General features: G+C 34.5%; 1 protein-coding gene across 2 annotated transcripts; it reads left to right on the plus strand.

Annotated features, from left to right (window-relative positions):
- The first annotated feature begins 1,977 nt into the window (after window positions 1-1,977).
- LOC106117512 (cyclic nucleotide-gated cation channel alpha-3) lies at window positions 1,978-23,922 on the plus strand. 2 transcript variants are annotated; one of them, XM_013311861.1, is made up of 10 exons: window positions 1,978-2,140; window positions 2,815-3,312; window positions 11,912-12,055; window positions 18,151-18,343; window positions 19,906-20,006; window positions 20,137-20,286; window positions 21,445-21,597; window positions 21,688-21,832; window positions 22,003-22,230; window positions 22,382-23,922. In XM_013311861.1, the coding sequence occupies exons 1-10, from the start codon at window positions 2,068-2,070 to the stop codon at window positions 22,467-22,469; spliced, it is 1,773 nt and encodes a 590-aa protein (XP_013167315.1). In that variant the 5' UTR covers window positions 1,978-2,067; the 3' UTR covers window positions 22,470-23,922. The 2 variants fall into 2 exon arrangements, with proteins under 2 accessions (XP_013167315.1, XP_013167316.1); XM_013311862.1 differs by having other exon boundaries at window positions 20,137-20,274.
- Window positions 23,923-24,430: the final 508 nt, after the last annotated feature.

Below are 24,430 nucleotides of genomic sequence, written 5' to 3' on the forward strand. Positions count from 1 at the left end.
ATTAAGAGTGGTTGAGCCGCGGCGAATTGCGCATCGATAATAGCCAGCTCTTTGTGATTACTTGTGGATTTTGTTTCCTACAAAATACACCGGAATAGTTCGGATTCGTTGAAATTGCGAGAGCTTGTGCCCGATACGACAATGACGGCTTACTGATCGGTACTCAGTATCTTATTGGAATAAAGCTTTAAGAAAGCTAAAGTTATTTAAATATTGAATTTTTAAGCTCTTGCAAATTGCTTGATTTACAAATGAACAGATTAAGTTGGAAACAAAAGTTGATGACGAAGTAAACCTTTTTTCTCTTTGCTAGCTAATATTTGCAATACCTCAAGAAATTGCGTGTCGAAGGCTTTTTTTAATCCTCATCCCTTCCCATCACCACGATCACTTCCCTATTTTGGCAAAATCAGATGCCTATTATAGAAATAAAAATATATATTTTTTTAAATACCAGAAGGGGCTGAACCAGCAGTGGGGGGCCTCTTATGTTCCTTGATCCGACGACCATGGTCATCCGCAGCACCACATGTACCTATTGCTCTGTTCAATTTATATAAAAGTCGTGAAAATTAATTATTACAATTTCCTCGTGATTCAAATCCTGAAGCTATTGAAATGCACTTGTCTTAGATAATGAATGATTCTGGCGATGGCGGCGCTGCGTAGTGTCGGGCGACGGCCTCCTTCCGCAGAATTTCCGTCAGATTAATTGGATACACAGTCCCGAGAGGCTTGCGGTTCGAGCAGGTGTTTAATACGGTTTCGATAATTTAGACTGTTAACTGTTTAAGGCTTAAATTATCGACCGGCCACAGCGATTTCATTTATCCTGAATTCAATTCGATTTCATTAGTTAGAATTCAATTTGAAAAGTATTGTTTTTATTTTGTAAACTAAATTAAATTGAATAAAACTAAGAGCTAACTAAACGGGTCTATTATCACTTAATAATCGAATAATTACATATATATAATCTAATACACAACACAATGCGCAGTTGCAACAAACAGAATAAACAAAGATAAATTTGTAGCGTTCATGCGAAAACATATTCACATATATGACAAACATTTTGTTGTTCAGACAATGCTCGTTACTTGGTTCACGAACCTCTCTCCCCGGCAGTCACGTCCCGGCCAAATTGATTGGCCGATATCTCATGGAAATGTTTATAGATATAATAACAAATGAAGCGACCCACTCCATTACGCGTGCGAGCTCAATCAGACATTGAAAAGAAAAATATATTTGCTCATTCGAATCTAATTAAATGAATGACTTCATTAGTTTTTACGTAATTGAAAGAGAGTTAATTAATTTAAAATTAACAAAAGCGCATTTTACTTTTAATTTATATGTTTGTTTATACAAATATATTAAAGATGGCAAAGAATATCTTTAATAGATACCTTCCCGCTATTACATGGAACATATTAGTGCAGAATTTTTTTTTATTGTTAGAATCAAGCTGAAATAATATTGTAATGATTGCCAAGATAAACATATGTTGCCACTCCTCAGTTAAAGAAAGAAAATGGTAGTAAAATTAATAGATAAATCTTACATTTTCATACTAATTATTCTTCTAGTGCACTCAGTCCTCGTAATATTACTCCATAATCGTACATAATTTGTTATTTTAATGTTAAAAAAGTTTCATTGTGCCGCTAGAAAACAATGCTAAATTGTAAATATGAAACAGACAGTTTATGCTTTCGCCCGATTCATAATTTAGAACTTTCTCGCACTAAATAATATGTTTAGTGCATAAACAGCGTCTATTTAAAAGTTGTGTATTTAAATTAGCACAAGTAAGTTCGTTATAAAGCGCACTATGAGTCAGAAAGCAGATTAACAAAACTACTGTAGATTAAATTCAATGCATACGAAAAGTTTGGAGTGCTGGTATTGTTTGTTTATAAGTTTGTTGTTTTTGCTACTTTGTGCAGCGGGAGCAGAGGAGGCCTGCGGAGGCGGTCGACGTACGCGAGTGGGCGGCTACGCGCCGGTCCACACTGGTCTTTCGTGTTCGACCCCGCGGGCCGCCTCTGCTACTACTGGTCCATGGTGGTCTCCCTCGCCTTCCTCTACAACCTGTGGGTCATAGTGTATAGGTTCGCCTTTCAAGAGATCAATGGTACGTATCACTACAATCCAGTCTAGAATAAATTGATTGAATTTATTGCTTCCATTTTCATCAAATTCCTTATTGAGCCAGAGAATGAAATTTGAACATAGTAGAGTTTACCTATTTGGTTGGTCAGTTGACTGTATCATTGTAATTATTTAGAATATCTTTTCTTGCCAATGCAAGGTTTTGAAGGAAACTTAAGGCAGATATATTTCCAATTTTAAGTCTCATTCTTACACAAAATACGTATCTACTTAAAATAGCAACCTAGATTAGTGGCAGCGATCGGGCTGCAACGAGCTAGCGCACACTGCGCATAGTTCTCAACTCGTTCCGCTGAGAATTAAATTACTTACCTAAATAGCTTTTCTGAGTTAAATGTCTGAAGCCAAAGACAAAGTAATACTTCGTAAGATCCGCTCCAATGTTTCATCCTTGAGGCTTCAATTGTTTTAACATTTTTATAAGCCGCATATTTCCGCGAACGAGTAATCTTTGAGGATATTTTTAAACTCGTATTACAAAAACATTGTTCCTGAGATTTCTGGGGAAAAACATTTTATTTAAGCCATAAATTATCTAAGGTGGCTGAAAACTTTTAATTTGCTTGTCCAAAAGAAACAAATTGTTGTTTTTATGTATGTTTTGAGTTCAAGAATCTTGATTTTTTTTTGTTTCAGGTGAAACGTTAATAGTGTGGTTCTGTTTGGATTACTTTTCGGATTTTCTTTATCTGGCGGACATCCTGTTTCATTTCCGTACGGGGTACTTAGAGGACGGCGTGCTGCAGACGGACGCGGCCAAGTTGCGGGCGCACTACATGAACTCAACGACGTTCTACATCGACTGCCTGTGCCTGTTACCACTGGACTTTCTATACTTGTCCATCGGGTTCAACTCTATCCTGCGGTCGTTCCGGCTCGTTAAAATATACCGCTTCTGGGCGTTCATGGACCGCACGGAACGACATACGAACTATCCTAATCTATTTAGATCGACCAGTTTAATTCATTATTTATTAGTGATATTTCATTGGAACGGGTGCTTGTACCATATAATATATAAAAACAATGGGTTCGGTAGTAAAAACTGGGTGTATCATGATACTGAGTCAGCGGACGTGGTGAAACAATATCTTCAGAGTTATTACTGGTGTACGTTGGCGCTGACGACAATAGGTAAGTTGACATATTTATACTTCATTTCACTGTATTTATATTAACCGTATCGCCAGTGAAAATATGTTGGCTTATTATAAATTCTGGGTTACTTCCAACATGTATTATAGGCAAATGTTGGTTTTATCCCTAACAATGTGAACCCTTCCACAATGCAGGGACCCGGAATTTACCTTTACACATTCGTGTTTTAGAGTACAGGTGACTTTGGTTTATGACCTAAATTATGTAACAAATATTTATATAATTTTTCTCTTTTCTTTTTGTATTTTTTAAAAACGAAAAAAAAATTGTTGGGTATACGGCAACAAGTTAACCTCAAATGTATCACGATATACATTCACTGTGTTCGAATTCCGCTGAGAAATCTACTGCCGTATTCGAATGATTGCGAAAGTACATACGAGCTATGATTAATTTCGAATTTAATAAATTTATTATTATGTAATAAAAGTGAAATAAAAATAAATAGAAAATGGTAAATGAAAGAAGGGAAATAATGGCCTCATTAGATTTTTTGTTTATAAAATATCTTTTGTTTGTTTTCATTGTATTTAATGTAAAAAAATCTTTTTTTAACGGAACTAAAAATGATCGTAGATTAAGTATGAATAATTAAAAGCTCATGAACACGGATATAAACAAAACGTATTATATAAGATTCATCATTAGAAGAAGCGCTACGAAAATGTATTACATCGTACGCTTTTCATTCGACCTGAAAATTGTGTGCTTGTGGAAATTGCTATTATTTCGTAGAGGATCTGTCGTTAGCGAGCTCGGCTGTTAAGTGTGATAGCACAGATTGTGCCACACCGTACATTATAATGTAATATATTCATCTAAATTCGCGATAAACGTCGCCGTGACAGCATTTCATTATAATTACATTTAACGTTTTATGTTAATTTTGACCCAAAAAGGTTAAGGATCTCTCACGTATAACCTGATAAGTATATATATATTTTAATAAAAAATAATAACGTGGTAGTACTTGAGTTGACACGTCGGAAAGAAGAGTTATCGTGTTCCTGACGTGCCAAATTAAATGCCGACTAGTAAACATGTTGGTAATAAAATAGCGAGAAAAATATTTTTTAAGTTGCATAAGAAGTTGTTGTAAAAATTCCTCCATTTTTTCTCAGAATAATAAACATTGAGGAGTCTGATCTTTCAACTTATTATGGAGCAAGAGATTTAACAAGCTCTCATTATGCAAATGAAATTTAAAAGAGCGTAAAATGTTAGTAGAGATACTTGGAACGAGTTTTATCGTCGTCAAGTAGCTATAATGTTGTAACTTGTTTATCGAAAAGCCCTTGCCGAGTCTCACGATATAGATCTTCAGTTGTCTAGATTTCCAGATGAAACTTGATATTGGAGGAAATAATGCCACGTAATTTCTAACCTTTTAAGGGCCAGGTGTACCTGTACCCGTTTTTGTAAAAAAACGACACGAAAACAAAAACGTATCGCACCTCGAGTGATGAAATAAACAAAATAAGCATTCTCTGCTCTCTTCAAATGTAGAACGATAGTTCCATAAGAGAAAATGCGGTTAAGTAATTCTATAAATAACTAAAGTAGGTATAAAAAAGATGTAGTGAGTGTTAATAAATAAAAGTGCCATAAAGCAACGTAAAAGTAAGTTAAGTAAGTAGTAAATTGTGATTCCGACGCAGTAAATGCGACACAGAGCAACGTGAGCCGACTGCGAAGATATTACCATCGTTAATTAGATCGCAGGTAAAGTTGCTGGCTTACAATGATTAGCAGAATTAATAATAAACTGCGTGAGTAGCGCCCCCTCTCGATGCGGGCGGGATCTCCCGGAGGTCGACATTTCCCGTCCGTAAATAGGGTAGATAATTGCAGGAAAGATACCGCTTATTTATATTGCTAATACAGTACAAATAAAGTGCTTAGCGCACGTCCGCCGACACAGCATTGAGCGTGCTTTTGTAATGTATTGTAAATATTTGGAACGGTTTTAATTTTGTTTGCGATTTCAAATTTATGTGTTAACTTTTGTATGCTGTAAAGTGAAAATTAGATTATGGTTTCCGAATAAACATACCTTTATTGGATAATAATTCGGCTGTAATTTCTCTTTTAATTTATGACTGTTTAAAGACGAATATAAATGTATTTTTTTAGTTTTGAATTACATTAATTGATTTAAACGTTTTCAATAAAATACGAAAGTAATGTTAGCTTAACATGAATGTGGGGTTTGCAAGGAACTGGCGCTAAGTGAAACTGTAGTGTGAGCAAACAGTGTTACTTTACTGCCTCCCGTATTACTTCACATTAATGGACATTTAAACGTTTACATTACACCGCGTACAGAATTTTAATCAGATGTATATCACCTTACTATAAAATCTTAAGCAGTGTTTCAATTACATTAATTACATTGATGTTAGACATTATCAGTAATTATGATTATACGTATTCTTCCGAAACGCGATCTTGACAAAAAAAAATAATTAAGTGCTGATAGCAGTTTTTATAATACACATTTAAGGGTAGAACAAACTCCTTTATAACCATGTTGATATCGTTATATCAGTCTGGCCGTCAAAGGCTTAAAGCACGTGTTTACGTAAACAGTGCATGTATTTTTTGGATTATTACAGTTACTCTGTATTTTGAGTTTATGCGAACATTAAAAACATATGCGCTTATTTGTAATGTGCTAAATTGCCGAATAATAATTACATATTAAAAAGAAACATTCGCTATTCTATTTTATTATGTGTTAATAAGTCCTTTATATGCCATTATTTGCGTATAATAAATATGAAATAGTCTGTAATAATGCTTGGCGATCGCATGTTTATATTGAAACAACATATAATATGTACGCGAAAGAGAAAAGTATAAGGGATAGTGTATCGATTGGGTCGTTGCGTTGTTGGTGTTAAGGAAAGAAATCGTACAATCAGTTCAATATGCGAAGAGGCGAGGGATGAAAGGAAACTTAATAGAGTACAGATATTACAATAGGAAGGGTTCTGTTCGTGTTGAGATTGTTTAGTAACCGATACAAATACGAACTATTATTCATTCTTTTTTAATCGGTGAAGAAATTATTATATGCATTAAATTATTATATCAAGCTGTTGACGCGACTCTGTCCGCGCGGATTAAAAAAAAGTAGCCTTTGTGTTCTTCCAGTCTATTTTCTACATTTATGCCAAATTTCAAAGAGATCCATGCAGCCTTTCTGGAGATACCTTCAAACAAACATCCATCCATCCATTTAAACATTCACATTTATGTTATAAACTTAAATTAGTAAAATTGTTTGTTATAGGTAATCAGTTCGTTTCAGAAAACTCATTTGCTATTTAAATTGTTTGTAGAAAATATTTTCAACATAATATAGCTTGAAATATTTATAATTCATAATTTAATTTTAAAACACGTAATGTTAACGTTTATTCAAAGTACTGGTTATTATGATATTTTAATATAAAATGTTTATCAAAATATATAATAACAAACAGTTTATTTCAATTACTATTGTTTCTTCAATTCAATAAGGAATACAATTTTGAAAGGGATTGGTGGCTTAACATAAATCTAGAGTATCAAACCGCCAGCTCTAAATCGGAAGATATATCTTTAAATTTTCCCATTGCGGTATTGTTTCGTAATACCGAGCTATAGGAGGACCGAGATTGATCGACTTCCCGTGTACTGCGATCTCGAGACAGTACAATTTATTTCTTTGTGTAATGATAATTTCATTTTCTTGGGATCTATATGTACAGCAAAGTTATTCCCTTACGCTACTTTGTCCCGGATAAAAGACAATGTATTTTCATTCCCTAATGAATATTTGTCAACGATACGAATTTTATTACAACTTATAAAATACTACTAATACTTACATGTATGTATATAATTTTTAATATATATATATGTATGTTGTCAATATTTGCTTGTATGTATTTAACAAATTGGAATATCCATTATTCAGTTTATATGGTGATATGTAAGTGACTCACGTAATACTAACGACAGATAATGCCCTTTATGGGTATGATAAAAAGGTGTTGCCACGCGCTTAACCGTGATCGGTTGAGGAAGCAAGCTTGCCAAATGTAACGCCCTCAATAATTCTTAATGGCACATTTTCATAAGCGCTTATTAAATCGTACATGAAATGAAGAAGTCAGAAGATACGAAAGAAACTTAATATTTTTTTCTCTTACTTACTGTTATTAAGAGTGGAAATGAATCCTTTATCACTAAAAACTAAGCAACAATTCATATTATTAATACTACGCAATATGGTTCTAAAATTAATATTTATTTAAACTAAGACAAAAGCTAACAATTTATACTATATCAAATAAACTATTTAGGATAACAATATAAGTTCTATAGTACTAAAAGTAAACATATCAATTTGAACTTGAAATTTGTAGCAAAAATTGCGGAAATTCAGTTACAAAAACACTTTCTATATTTTCCTTATATAAGTAAATGCTTAAGCGTACATCAGAGTTGATATATCCATTATAAAAATGCGTTCTAGCAAGATTGAATGTGTGTTTTTCGAACCCGCCGCCATCACCTTTTGAGAGGCGATCTGTCTTCCGACGCCCACTTTCTTCCCTTTGTGCGACCTACGAGCAGCAAGAGCTACTTCTAATATCCCCTATTCCACGAAATGAGTTATGTTTAAATTATATCTTCACGTGCTTCCTTTGTTACGTAGTAAATTATAACTTCCGATTACTAATTTCATATGAATATAACTAATACGTAATTTTATTGTTTGTTTAAAGTGAGGTGATAGTTTTTTCTATCTTTCGCACGAGCTTTGTGTCGCAACATTTGGTATATTATCGATAACCAATATTGTTCTCGATTGAAAAACCTTTTGGTACAAATTATTAAATTCAATTTTGATGACCGATTTGACATTACATTTTATGAAAAAGTTATAAATGAAAATTAATTATAAATTAAAAAAATATAGATTATTTCACTTACACGTTCTGGAATCTACGTTTGAAAAATAGATCGTAAATTGTTGACGTTATAACATGAAGGTAAATTGTAGACATATCATTCATGCAGACGTAACAAGGGAAGCATGATCTGTATTTCCCTCGATATTAATCTTGTACGTTGCCGGAGTGAGAGTGGGAGTGGGAGAGACAAACTGCGCGCTGTTGCGGGATAACAAGAAATTGCATATTATTTGTTTATCGCTTCAACGAGCTTTTATCTCGCACTGCAATTATAATGTTACGCTCCAATGAATTGAATCGTACTGTATGTGGTATATTATGAAACAACACACTCGTTTGTTTAAATGTGAATTTCATCTGTCGAACAACTGTAAAGAACGTGTTCTCTATTTAATGAAAGATGATGAGAGAAATGACAATACTGTTTACATACAGGTGTAACGACAGTAGAAACTCGTATAAGAGTTCATTAACACAAGGAAAGTCGCAAATATCACAATATTTAAACAGAATTTTAGGAGTATTTGTATTACGAATAATAATTACGAATAATAAGTTCGGATAAAAAATTTGAATGTTACGAAGCTCTTTGTACTGCCTTTATTTCTGTCGGACTAAATTCTTAACATGTTATTTCTCATTTTCCTTATTTTTCTCCAAGGGATAACTTATAATTAAAAACATACATTGAACATTGAAAACCTCCACCTTTTTGAAGTCGGTAAAAAGTCAGACGTATTCATGAGCACGCGAGGAAATCCAATAGGTGTTTTAATTAAAATCTAATTTTTTATGTCACAATAAATTTTTATACAAATTGTAGCCTAATTGTAAATTAGGTTAACTTAATATATTTATTTACATAAAAGCGATGGAAGATAAATCGATAGCAAAATATAAACATTTTGCTATATTACGGCCAGTAAGAGTAACTTCTTAGCTTGCTTCCCGATGCCCGGAAATGTCCGGGAAATGCATTAAAAGCGGACCAACATCAAGCCGTCCGGCCGCGCTGTTTGGACTTCCTAATCGTTTAGCCTATTGGACAACCACGCTTCGCGAGCTTTTGCATACTACATTTCAGTTACAACAAAGTTTCTCTATGAATTTGTCTTAAACATAGCAAGTATTTGAATCTTATAAACATGAAGTTGAGCATGAATTTTGTTAACTTTCTTTATATGTACATACTTTTTTTTTAAATTACTTCTATTATTTATTTTGCTAGTCATTGCTACATAAGCTACTTAAAACTTAATTGTTAAATAATGTCTTCATTGGCGTTTTAAAATTGCCAAAAAATCTGTAAAACGCAAACTATTTAAGGATTTTGAGGAAGTATTGTGTCTGTTGATTTATAATACTTGTTAGTTATCCAGCACTTTTCTTTGTAATTTTCGAAATATACCCTGCCTTTTGGGAGAAAGACAGGGTTATGTGGGATTTGACCCAACTAAAACCCCTCGATCAACTTCAAGTACAATAAAAGAGGATCCCGGGATCTCCTAGAACCTAATCACTTAACGAGTGAAACAGGCTAAACAAAGTAGGGGCCTGTTTTACTTATTAGTAAAGTGAATTTTTCCATTTCTTATTGCTAATAGCATCTAAAAATTTATTGGGCTATTGATTACTTAACTACCGATAAAGTAAATGAATTTTTTTTAAAAAGTTATGTGTTTAGTTTCATTATAATCGACGTAAAAGTGTTATAGTTTTTGAACAGTTGGACGCAAATAGAAGTATGATGAATGGCCGTTGTGTAATATAAGTTAATGGGGTCAATATCCAGGGTAAGTTCGTAAATGTCATCGGTCATGGACATCAAAGGTCACTCGTGTTACGTGAATTCACATCTGTGTTCACTATCTCGATAGCTTTACGAGTTTCAAGGGGACGCGAGGCAAAACAATCTTTTTCATCCCAAGCTATCTTTTTATAGGTCGTTTCGTTTGTGAATTTGAAAAGCCCCTCGTTAAAGCTGAATTGACGTTTTAAAATTTTTAATTAGCCGTTCATCGTTCCGTTTTCGCACTTTTAATTATTTTGCTTATTACAATTTGTACTTCGTTATCTTTTTACTAAAGGGTTTTAGTAAAAAGAACGAAGGGGTTTTTTTATTGATTTAATTTGATTCCAATCTGTTTCTTAGCTAAGTGTTTATCACAGCAATGTGCATTGCAATGATTGTAACTGCTATGGCCAAAGCTTCTATTTAATTAAGTCGACCGTTAATTTAAAATGATTAAGAAAAAATATAATATTATGATAAATTTTATCACGCACTGAATTTTCCGTAGTATTAAAATTAAGTAATAAAATATATTTATAATAAGTACTGGATTAAATTCAGTTTTCAACAGTTATTTAATATTCATGTATTATTAATGCAATTTACGACTTGATTCCATTTTAAGTTAAATATTTGAATTGTATCGTTTCGAAATAAATTCCACAGAGCCCTGCGCCATTGCCGCTTCGCATAATTTACCTGCTGCTTAAATTACAGGGTGTTTAAAATTCAAGTTGTTAAAATTTTAAACGTTTCCATTAAATTCCACCATTGTCGGATATTTTGATTTTTTTTGTTCTAATGTTATTTGTATATAGGACGTATTGACTAATGTATTAAAGTACTAAACAATATGTAATATGTAATGTTATATTTGTTAATTTTATCAGCACTCTATTGTGTAGTTGTGTTTCTAAGTCATAATTACGATTCGTATTATGTAACATCCTCTATGTACACAATATAAACGGTATCCAAGGTTGTAGTTTATACAGTCGACATTTTAACAGGCCTATATTGAAAAGCTTTGTTAACAAATAAATCGATTAACATCAAAAATTCCATTTAGGTTAATCACAGAGTAATTAATTTTGAATGAATTTATAATGATATTGCAAAATCTATACAGTTTTCACTTTACGTTGTTCACAATCTCATAGATTTGTTTCTATTGTACACACATATATATATAGCGGCCACCTGAAATCGCTGAAATAGCGAAGTGACCGTTATATTGTGACCGTGTAATTATTGTGTTGTGTAACCTTTATTTTGTGTATGATATATTATGTTATTATGTAATATGTTATTTAATTAAGATTTTGTACATTACAACTTGTGTAATTCGATGTATTCCGTATGGTAAAGAAATTTCATTCTTCTGGTAGCATTGATTTCCGGTATTGGTATGAAAGTCCGTACCTCCATTTTTATCATATCTACACAATATAATTTTTAGTCAATTAATATAAGTGATGTATATACTTATGTTCATAGTTTTTGGGATATGTACTCGTATATACCTTTCGTTCCATCGTGATTTGACTGAAAAACTACTAGACGAATATTGTCGGGTTTTAAAGTTTATTATATCATCTTTTGCTTTTAATACTAGATGTCACCCGCAACTATGCCCATGCAGAATAAAAAAAAATAATCAGGAGCCTACATATGTATGCCAAATTTCTTAGATATCCGTTGAGCCGTTCTGCAGATACCTTCGAACAAATCCATCAACATCTATCATTACATCCAAACATTCGTATTTATAATATTAGTGAGATATGTCAAGTCTCATAAAGTTTCATTTACGCAGGAGACCTACCGCGGCCGCGTAGTAAAGGCGAGTACGTGTTTGTAATCGCGCAGTTGCTGTTTGGGTTACTTCTGTTCGCGACTGTGCTGGGGCATGTGGCCAACATCGTTACATCTGTCAGCACCGCCAGGAAAGAGTTTCAAGGTAAGAATAACTTATTTTTTGTTAATGCATACACAATAATCGATCTATCTTTTTACAGATCCATTTACACTTTTAATTCACTTTCTTCTGATCTAATCAGAAGTAAGTGGATTAAAAGGTTTGTAATAGCTATCGGAGAACACAATGTTGAGGGTGATCGATATTTTTTTTAAATTCTTGCTCCTTCAGAATGTAATAAAAATGTATAAAGGATCCACACTTGGGTTCCGTCGTAAGTCAAGCTTAAAACCGTAGTATTTTCAATTTACATTATTTCGTCGTAGTCATATTTTCAATTACAGATTTCTTTTGTGAACCGCTTTAACCGTCGTCTTTTTCTTAGGTCTTTGCTAAATGATACTTTAAAATATATATAATTTTATTTATTAAATTTCCGCCTTTTAATAGAGGTTAATTTTATGTTAAACATGTCGTGGTTTATGTAAACAACGTACAATGTTATCTTTAGCGCGCAGCTTAAAAAGTCCGTCCATTACCGGTGAGTGTTCACAGCGAGGCGTGTTCACATTAAGCCGCTAAGCAGGTGCACGTGCTAACACGTGCCGCGACGTGACATGTCCGTCCCGTCCCCTGTCCCGTCGCGTCCCCACTTCAATGGAAATCCACTGCCTCAACAATACGAATGCTGAATAACAATTAGCCAACAGGATAGGGACTGTGACTGAAATATAAGGTCATCGGTTCGAGTAAACCTTTTGATTATTGTAAACTGCCAATAGGATATGCAAAAGATAATTAAAACTGAGTTTTGTTACGATTTTGATATGACAGTAGACAACTATCGATTTCCAGTAAGACTCTGTTTAAAAGTAAAGTTGCGATATTTAAAAAAATCACAACAACATAAAGAACAATGGCATTATACAAGTGAAAATTTAAAGCACTAAACTACACAAATATGCATCACCATTATGATCTTTTCGGAAAAAGGACAAGACTAGTATTATGAAGGCAGAAAGAGCCGGCGGAGTGTCAACAACTTTAATTAGCACTGCAGCACGGTTGAAAAGACAATGGCGCCGTGACGGCAGAGCAGAGCCGGCTGAATCCGTGACCTTCCTCGCCGGCGCTGCAGCGAAATGGGTCACCGGCTTGAATGTTATAAATAGCTCGGCGAAAGTCGGGCGCCGCACCGCGCCCGGCCGGCAGAGGGCCCCGCGCGCCTCATCGATCCGCTCCACGCCGCGCCCCGACCCCAACAATTCGACAATAATTGATCCACTCGCACCCGACGCCACCAGCAGCTAGCCCCCAGCCGTCATCACCACAACGAACTGTTGACAATGTCATGTCAGACCTGCCCACTGCTGCAAATAACGGCCGTGTCAACTGCATTCTTCCTTATGCTATGATTCTCGTGCGAAATTAAACTTATGGGTTTACATTTATGGTACGGTTTTCAATGGCTTCACAATTTTTAATATCGCCTTAGAACTTTGATTGAATCATATAATTCTCAGAGTGAAATGAAATTATGATGAAGAGCCTTAGAAATTTATTACATTCAATTTCCTTCTTAGAAGATTATTAAAAATAAATTCCGTCTCACTTATTGGTATTATTTCAAGTCGTTACAAGTTTATTTTATTTACTCTGACAATGTCGTTGCGTCAAAGTCTCGAGATAGAGGAATACTTGAGCTACCAATTAAAAGTTTTGCGACAGTCGTCTGTTAGTATTCCTATTGGAATTTAGAACCCGAAAATTATAACTACAGAGATCTCGATACTTGCTTATTATTTATTTAAACTTGTATCAGGAAGCATAGTTTTAATAAGTTGATTATAATATAGTTATATTATTTATGTTGTTTGATATTTATTTTTATGTAAGTTTGGTTGAAACTACAACATATTTACAACTAATTAGGACGAAATAGACTCTGGATAGATTGTCATAGAGGACAATTTTTCAGAAATTTTTGGCCATTTTTTAGAAAGAGTATATCTTTGAGAGGCTTATCCTCTCTCAGATAAGAGCCTTGAGGGCAACGTTTCTAATCCCTGTTTACTTCTATTAGAGTGATTTATCTATTTTCGGTTTTCAAAATGCTTTTAATTTAACATATTATTTAAGAAATTCGGTTTGAAACGTTTGGAAACATAAGTTCACTTATTTATCTATAACGATAATGTACACTGCACTACAGAATAGCTTCGTGATGTATCATCAGATAGAAAATACATACATCATCAGCTCACAATACGTCCCCACTAAGAGGCACGGAGCCTGAGGAACAGAGGGCCTTAGTGGGTATGCTTCCCATCGAAAGAAGAAGAATCCCACATAACTACCGCGTACCCCCGGGGCGCGGAGTATGCATAAAGCATTCCTCTCTGAAAAAAAGGGGCACGGAGCCTACCCTAAGTTGAGGGTGACTAGGCCATAGTCAAATCACGTTGGCCAAGACGGGTTGTTGACTAGACTAGACAGAAAATAGATAGTCAGAATGTAATTTATTATGATAATCAATGCTGTATCGAATGATTGCCAGGTGATGCATCGAATGTACTACCGTGAAGAGATATTGTGAGAAACACAGCCAGGGTAAACATGGCGTGGATCAACCGGCCGGCCAGTAACCACCTAGTTTATATTCAAATTGTTGGACGAGTTGTGTTGTAGCTACGCAATCAACTCGGTTACTCGTACCGGCTTTGTACGTACAAAGTCATGTCGCTCGTAGAATTTTATATTATGCCCGTAGGCCACGATGCCACTCTGTTTGTGTATGGTGCAAGAATCCCGCCCTCGACTTCATACCGTGGAAACATAAACAATATATGTTTATACAAGATCTTATTTAACCTTATAATAAATATCTATGATCATCACTCTATTTTACAGAGAAAAAAGTCAGTCCACGTTTGGTATCTAAATACGTCGTTATTTCGAAGTTACGAAAACTACTACAACTAGTAGGGTGATGACGATATGTTTTATACAGGGATTTTCGTCGGAGAAACCAACCATAAATCTGTTCTTAGTAATGACCGATTTTTGATGTCACTTAGAATTATAATGTCACGGAAATTTATTTGATAGCTTATACTATAATGTACAAATGTGTACAGTGAATCTGCGCATTTTTACACGGCTTATTTCCGACAGGCTCTCCCACTGGCTGCAAGTTGTGCGGAGCTAGGCTCAACTGGAAGTGAAATTAAATTACTCGAAATGTCTGCAATAATAATGTTCAGTTGCCAGATGCGGGGAAATTACTTGTACCACTAAGATAGCGTGGATTAAACTCACGCAGTGCTGTTCCTTAAATTTTACTGCTTTGAAAATTGTTTTACAAATATTGTGTAAGCCTAGACTTGTTTGAATATTTGCTTTTAAATTAAACAGGTGTTCTAAATTGGTACAGTTTTAATCACCAATAGAAGCTCCTCAAGTAACTTATTAAGGTGTTATAAGATACTTAAGCATAAGCGCAACTGGAAATAATCCTCTTTGAATTTAATCACTACGCTTTCTTAACCCTAAAATATTTTTTTTACAAGCATCTAACAGTTTTTTTGGTTACGAGCATAAGTAAAGTCTGTGTTAGCGCTCGTTTGTCACATTTAAAGAAGAAACAATGAAAAATGGGGATAATTACACGAGTAAATACAAAAAGAATACATTTTATGCATCTGTGTGTTGCACGTTGTCGACTCTACATCGTTAATTAACGCGCAGTGACGTAGTTCATTGATAGCCGCGCTGTTTAATTAATTGTAGAAACACTATACGCGAACTATTTGTTTGATGTTTTTATACCATTATATTTTACTAACTAAATTAAAACAGAATTCGTTTTAGCTATATATGGATTTATGTTGCTAAATTCACAATTTAAACATTAATTATTAATTAAATAAAAGAGAAATCTTGTCCCCAGTGACTGATCCAATTTTGCTTTTTTTTATTTACTGTTTTCTATGTAATGTTCATATTATAAATTACTATCAGTGGATCGCGACTTCGTCTGCACGGGATTAAAATTAAAATCCAGTAATAAATATAGCCCAATAGTGAAATAACTTTTCGAATCTGTTCAGTAGTGTCTAAGCCTATTCAATGTAAACAAATAAACAAACAATCAAAGGTTTTTTTTATAAAATTATCGTAGATAATTAATTATTTCGGTTGAACATTATTCGCTAATGTAACCATGTTATAGTTTGTAGCAAAATGCATTACAGCATGCTACGTCTGTACATCTTGGTATACAGAGAACATATTAAGTGCAGCATACTTGACGTAAGGCGCTTTAACTAGAATTAATTTACGCGCGACGACAGATGTGATTAAGCAAGATTTACTTAACATTACAATTCAGACGTCACCGTGTTCCATGAAATTCTGTACTTAGTAACGAAATACGTTATGCAACTCCTGTGCTTATTCCATGTACTATTACGATATTGTTTTAAATTAGATTTCAGTATCATATTCGTAAGTATACATAATTTATTAAACATAAAATATCATTTTATTCTTCTAATTCCTTACAAGTAGAGTCAAATATTAATGGATGGATCTATAGTTTTTAAGTTACGATTATAACTAAGTCCATTGAACAAATTTATTTTGGTTAATTCTTTTGTGTCTGTTAACAAATCAAAATGATAATTGCTACTTGGCACATTCACAGACACTTAATAGATTCAAAAGTAGTCATTTAATGTAGATTTACCATACTAAATCCAATTAAGGGTCTTTCTTAACGACCATCTAATGTATTTGAGTGTGGTTATCTCTAATTAAGATTTGAGAAAGCTCGTGTGTTTAGAAAGTCTTAGTTTCCTGCACATGTCTGTCACAAGTTTGACGTGGCATGTGGCTTACAGCGTGCGTACACAAGACTCGTACACACATTACCACTGTGATATTGTGTAGAATTATAATGCATTCGGCAATATAGGGAAACAAGATTGTAGCTAGTGCAATTGATTAACTCAGCACCGATTACTAGATATAACGTAACCTATTGTCATAATACAAACTATGTGTACAAATGTTAAACTATCACTAACAATATGGTTAGGATCTTGTAACGTAACTTTATAACAATGCTAACTGATATGTGTAACTAGTTGTCGCCCGCGATTTCGTCTGCGGAGAATTAAAAAAAACTTAGTAGCCTATGTGCTCTTCCAGGTTGGGTTCTACATCTATGGAAAATTTCAGCGAAATCTATGCAAAAGTTCTGAACATACCTTTCAACAAACATCCATCTATCCAAACATTTAGCATTTATAATATAAGCAATTGGTATTGATGAAATAAATTACTAAAATACCAAACCATTTATATTTATTATGTATCCAATCGAATAATGGTTTCAACGAAATTCATTAATCATGAAACTTAATTCAATATACGTGGTTCAGAAAATTACCTTTACAAAAGATAGCGTTGCTTTGAAAGGAATTCACAGTTGAAAAGCGTTCTAAAAGTATCTTATATACAACAAATCACTTAATAACCCAGCAATAATAATAAAAAGCAATCGTGGGCGTCTACAGATTTCGCCTTTATGGGCAAACCGTGTTGAATCGATTTCAGCGACGGTGTTCTTATGCCCGAATTCGACAATCAATGTTATAATAAGGGTAAAATATTTGACGTATTTTCATAGTAACACCTTTACTAAGGCTTTTATTATGTGCCTATATACAATAGAGATGTTCTAGTAGGTACATCCACCGTATACATAATTTATTTGTCAATAAGTATATATTAAAACAAAGGAAGATTTAATTTTTTTTACGATAAAATATACTTAAATATTGATTGCCTTTCAATAATTGACCTTTTTAAATATTTTTTTGTCTGTCGACCTATCAATTAAGTCCTAATAACTAAAATATACTAATATTAAAAAAGGAAATGTTTGGATGGATGCATGGTTGTTAGAAGAATCTTCAGAACGGCTGCATAGATCTCGCTGATATTTGGCATAGCTGTAAAACATAGTCTGGAAGACCACTTAGGCTACTTATTGAGTTTTTTCTAATCTCCTTGTCGGCGGAGTCCCGAGCGACACCAATTCCTTTACAAACTTATAATAAACTTTGTTGCAGCGAAATTGGACGGCGTAAAAACTTACATGCGGATGAGAAGAGTACCGACACATCTTCAAGTCAAAGTGATAAAATGGTTCGATTATCTTTGGCTCACTCAGAAGTGCTCCGACGAGGAAAAGGCTGTCTCCTGCCTCCCCGACAAACTCAAGGCGGAAATTGCCATCAACGTCCATCTTGACACGTTGAAGAGGTTTGCTTTTTTTTGTCGCAGAAATCTCTTTTTAAAAATATTTACATTTCGCATTTTCTCTTATTACATTTCCTTTCATAATTTGACATTTACCTTTGATGGTTTGTCGCTGTTGTTTTGAATAAAAGACAAGGCGAACGAAGTAATTTGTTAAGGAATAGCTTAAGAAAAGAAAAGTATGTTTCTTTTACTTTATTTGCAGCTTTGGTTTGGTTGGTATCTTACTCTATGGAATGTATATATTAAAAGTTAGATATTTTTTACGTTTTCAGTAAAATTTGATTTGAAATTACCATAACTTATATCAAAAGTTATACACATTAGACTTTTCAGATCAAATTTAAAAATTGATTCGTTTTATTTTAGTGCAAGAAAAAAAAATATTTTTAAAATATTTTGATAACGATTCTTTCACAACTTTATTGTAAAGTTCCATGTCCACGTTGAAAAAACATATTTTATTTTTTAAACTTATTTTTGTGGTAGTGGTCAGTTTTACAATTTAATACGACTACTACAATAATCACTTATTATTTTTTTTATTAAAATTTATTTTACATTATACATGGTATTTTTATGTTGTTTGGCTTCAATTCTTTGAGTTAACAAAAGACTGTAATTGTAATCGACAAGTATGGCCGGTTGCCATCTCTGTTGGGAACATTTCTCAAATTGTGCCGCAGCCGGGGAAAATGTTCGGCGCGCTTATCTCGAACCAGGCCCATGTTTTATAAAAGAAAATTTAAGTGGAAACGTGGAAAATGGATTACATTTCGTCTAGTGATGGTCGATAAACATTCGTTCTATATTTTCAAAAGAAAATTAACTGATTTTCTACTCACCAAGATTTTTTTTTCTTCAGTCAGGGTTAGGTTTCTTTTATTTATTGTATTATGTATTATATATATTTGGTTTAATATTTAATGGAAATGACAAATTATATTTATACATTTTTTGTTCACAATGTGATTTGTTGCCTATGATTTTATTTTGGAAATGTCCTGTGTTTATATTGATGATACAGACAAGTCTGTTTTTTAGTAAGTCTGTGGTTACCTTATAAAGGTAAAAATGTTTTAATAACTTTGTTATAATTTCTCATTTCCATTGAATTCGACTATGAATTATTTAATAAGTCGGTATGTTATGTAAGCAATGTGTACATAAAAAAGTGTAAAGTCGTTAATGATAGGCAGATATAGTATCCACTAATTATTAGTTTACGGCGACAGTACATTTGGTACGCGATCTTAGTAAGACTAAACAGAGCGGTCTCTAATTAATGGAGCCCGGCAATGACAGTTGAAGCTTAATATCCCGTGCTGTATAATTAAAAACAGAAACATTCGCTTTTTACGTCCATGAATTATGCAAAAGCGTTCGTTTATATGATCAGTGTTTTTTTATGTTTCCTTACGGCTGCCTCCATGTTTCTATTTTCTCTGGCTTGCATTCATGTGGAAAATTTAATGATCAACATCTTGTAATTATAATGAATTCTTATGTAAATGAATTTTATTTGAATTATTATTCATTTTGATTAATTTTATATTATTTTGCAGGGTGGAGATCTTTCAGAATACGGAGGCGGGATTTCTGTGCGAGCTTGTCCTGAGACTGCGACCCGTGCTGTTCTCGCCGGGCGATTACATTTGTAGAAAAGGTGATACAGGCTATTGAATTTTAGTTAAGGCTATCTTTTTAATAAAAAATAAATTACTAAGCTTTTGGATTTAGTATGTGTAATGTATTGAAGTTTGAACAATATGTAAATTAAGTTGCGTTGTCCTCAGGCGAGGTCGGGAAGGAGATGTACATAGTGAACAGGGGCAAGCTGCAGGTGGTAGGCGACAACGGAAAGACGGTGTTGGCTACACTCAAAGCGGGTTCTTATTTTGGCGAAATTTCCATTCTGAACATGGGCACGGCAGGTAAACAACTTGGTAAATATCGCCACGGCCCGAGACGCCACGCCATTGTTACTCTATTTTTTTCTTAAAAGTTTTGAAAAGCAAACGCAAACGTTTCGAGGAGACGCTGCAGTCAGGCCGAGGGAGCGGCCGACGCCACCAACAGGTTCTGGGACATCGAGCTTACCGTTTGTTATCGCGGACGCAGTTCACCTGCTACTAATGGAAATGCCTTCCAAGAGTAGCACGGTGGGCACTGACTCGGCGCTAACATGTTTTCTATGGATTTTCCTAAGGAGCGCTTCTACATTTTATATTTTGTTATCAAAGCTATTTCGTTCTTTGTAGTCTCCTTTTCATGCTTGTTGTATCTTTGTAGAAAATACATTTCATGAACTAATCGATCATTGTAGTGAATGGTAAGCTGTTATATTTATTTATTTTCTTTTCAATAACTTCTAATTTAGATTTCCTCTGATTAGTAGCTTTAACAGTCATGTTTTGTTTTGCATTATTGTTCCATCTCCTTTGGTTGTATTGAAGGCAGTGTCCCCGGTCGCTTTGCATCCTCCCCGATTACTTCATATATTTGGCGTGACCTCTTGGTGCATGATATCCCAACAATATTGTAACACGTTATATTTACAAATTTATATTTAAGGACTTTAGTCGTACTGTCACTTGAGTTATGGAAATTTATTTTTAATTTTTATTATCGTCGAAATATAGGTATTATAATGAGTAGTAATGCTTAGAGTATTCTTTGAAGACTATTTTACTTACCTTTTCTACCTGGAACGCTTTATCTTTACGCAAATAAAGATAATTTGATAGAGGTTGCTTTTATTCCTTTTTTTTGAGATTGAGTATGATGCCCTCCTTATATTGTTTGTCTTCAAATTTTTTATTCTTGTTCATAGGTAAAGTTAAGCTTGGTTTATTACTACAAAAATTCCTCCCCCTACTTTTTAATTTTATGGTGTTATCGGCGTTCTTTACCATTACCTATGTGTTGTTCCGGCTTTTGAAATAAAATTGCACATCTTAGTTTCTTTGTGTGCCAATAAAAATTTAATATTCGACCCGTATTGATAAAATGATTGAAGTTGGAACAATGCAAGGGTTGTATGAGCCGAGCACCGGTTGGCACGGAGTGTGTGGATGACACGTCGACAGGCAACCGGCGGACAGCGTCGGTGCGCTCCGTGGGCTACTCGGACCTGTTCGTGCTGAGCAAGACGGACATGTGGGACGTCCTCAAGGAGTACCCCGCCGCCAGGGTGCGGCTAGAAGCCATCGCCGTCAAGAGACTTGAGAAATATAAGAAAGCACCCTTAGAGAAAGGTAATTTAAATATAAAAATATGTACAAATATATTTACAATATTAAGAAGTTGCACTTCAAAAATAATGTTTAATATTTACTATATTTTAGTTGCAATGGGCCGTTGTCAATCAACACCGGGTCTGGTAGAGACGAGTGGTCGTATCCCCATAGAAGAAATGCAGCTACCGCCCGCGCCTCTACCGCCACCCTTACATACTACACACCCGCCTTCTTATCGGGACCAGCTTTATAGGTGAACTGCACAATATTTTCATCTTTCACATAGCTTTTTTATCAATAAGCTTCTGTATTAATATTGTCTCTCAATATACTCATCCCGAAGCAACGAGTAGCGAAGCGCGCTGTCGGTTGGGTTTAATGAAATAATATAATTGAGGTAATCCCCACATTTTCTACCTCCAGTTCGTCAGTAAGCCCACTCCGAGTAGCGTCGCCGGTGGCATCGTGCGCGTCGTCAGTGCGTAGCAGCGCGGCTGGCGGCAGCGCGGCAGCTCCGCGCGCGCTCCTTGACTCGCATGAGCTGCTCGAGTGCGAGATCAAGCGATTGCGCGAGCGCCTCTACACTGTCGAGACGGAGAACGCCGCCATGTCCGCCAAACTGAGCCAACAACAGTGGGAAGTTGATCAGAGGTCTGTGCTCCATTCCAAAGTTAAATCGATTCTTAATGTTAATCGAATATGTGTTCCGTTATAGGCAGATGATAATGATAATGAACAAAAACAAATATTATGTATGGTTGCTTTAAGTAGATTTTAATGAAATAAATCTTTGTTGTACCAGGTTACAAGAGATAGAGATGCAGATCTGCGGCGGAAGCTCGCTGAGCTCGCAGGAGGAGAACGAGCGGAACCGGGAGAGCATCATTTAACGGCGCGCCACGGAAGCAGCGCGCGCCTCGCAGAGTCCTCGCGTGTTCCCTCCCCTGCCCCTGCCCTCGCACTCTCACCCACCGCGTCTCTCCGTCTACTGACGTCACGGGACGCGCCTTGCCCGCCCCGCGCACAGTGCGTAGCGCCCTAACTCTAATCGTATTGTGCTTTACCCACGTAACCAAAGTTGTGAATATTCGAATGACTATTGAAGTGTTTTTACGATGAATTAATTATATTATGGAATATTTAAATACGAATTAACTTTATCAAAATTTATATACATATACTTAGTTTAACGACTCGCTACTGATTGACGAGTGTTCGTGGAGTGAGATTTTGCCCAGACAATATTATCTTTAATCTTTACTGTTTAAGTACATCGAGGTGTGTAGTGTTTGCTACGAGCGGCAAACCGCGTGCGCGTGCGCAATTTGTGACGTTTTTATGTTGTGCGCAGTGTGTACACCGTTGTGTCCTGCATTTTTAACATATGATTGTTGTACATAACCGCTGTCTGTGTAACAATGGCACCTTTGTTGTTTGTATTGCTAAGATACAGTGAATTTAAGTACATTTGAAATAATTGTACTCGTTAATTTGTTATTAGGCCGTTAAACTGTCTTGTATTTTGCAGAATGTATAATTTGCTAAACGTTGTGAGAGCCAACCGAAATGTATTCAAACGCTCCACCGTGTGCCAAATTACTGTGCCAAAGACAAGCGTCGGAATTTTTGTTGTACGTTTGTAAATCGAAGGACAGAACTTTATCAACTAACTTTGAGCTTTAATTATAGTTAAAGACCTGGAAGACTTCAACGATACATACATTCCGATCCTTGTAAATTATCACTACCATTCTCCCATGTTTATATCACATCAGATTAGAGAATAGGTAGATCTTTCTTTAACAAATTTAATATGTTAATCTGTGTATATTCTTAAAAAAATAAATAAAGTTGTTAGTACTCTCAGAATCAGTTGTTCTGAAAAAATAAATCGACCATCGTAAGTTGGAATTTGTTATAATACATAAAACGGTTTATTACATATGTATTAAGAAAGGTAGCTTAAAACTGATAGATACTTACATCAGTTTGGTAAATAAATAAAAAAAAAACAACTACTGCCAAATAAGATTTAAGTAGATAAAATGTTTTAATATTAAAATATTATTAATCGAGTAACTGATGAGTGTTTTGTACTTAAATTATTTATAAATTATAAACTTATATAAAAAATGGTTAAAACACTAACGTATGTTCGTCCAGTTGGCGGCACCGACTAGTTTTGATCCCATCAAGGTCCCTTTATGAGTGAGACTGGTATTGACTGGCTCACATGTGAGCGACGGGCCGAGTACGCGAAATAAAGCCAGAAGGGCCCCCGATGGGCTCAAAACTAGTCGGTGTCGCCACCGGACGAACATACGTGAGTATTTTAGTCGCTTTTTATATAAGTTAACAATAATATCTCACGAAAGTTTGAATATTTATAAATTGTCGGTAAATACCTAATTTATATTTGTTTATCTTGTTATGAAAAGTTTTCGCATTTAAATAATTTTTATTGTTAAAGCTTTTGAAGATGTTCATTTATTATCTTTATTTATAATTATACATATATACATATGATCTGATCATAAAATTGTACCAAAATGTAAGAACGAATGAAATAATTTATCACTAAGTAAAATGTAAATATTGTCTATGGTACATATTTATAAGCTGACATTTTTCAATGGAATATTTTTTTTTAATGTGCCACGAGTGACCCGATGGGACCGGGACGAATGTTAGGAATGCGATTTATAAAGGTGGGCTTAACTTTTTCTTTCTATTGCCCAGATCGAGATATCGTTGCAGTGGGTTAATTTAAACACTTCTAGTCATAAATGGCTTAATTATTTTAAACGCCCAAAAATGTAATAGATAGGACAAACAATTTTATCTGTAAATA

Source organism: Papilio xuthus, unplaced genomic scaffold, assembly GCF_000836235.2.
Source record: "Papilio xuthus unplaced genomic scaffold, Pxut_1.1 DF827680.1, whole genome shotgun sequence".
Lineage (NCBI taxonomy): Eukaryota > Metazoa > Arthropoda > Insecta > Lepidoptera > Papilionidae > Papilio > Papilio xuthus.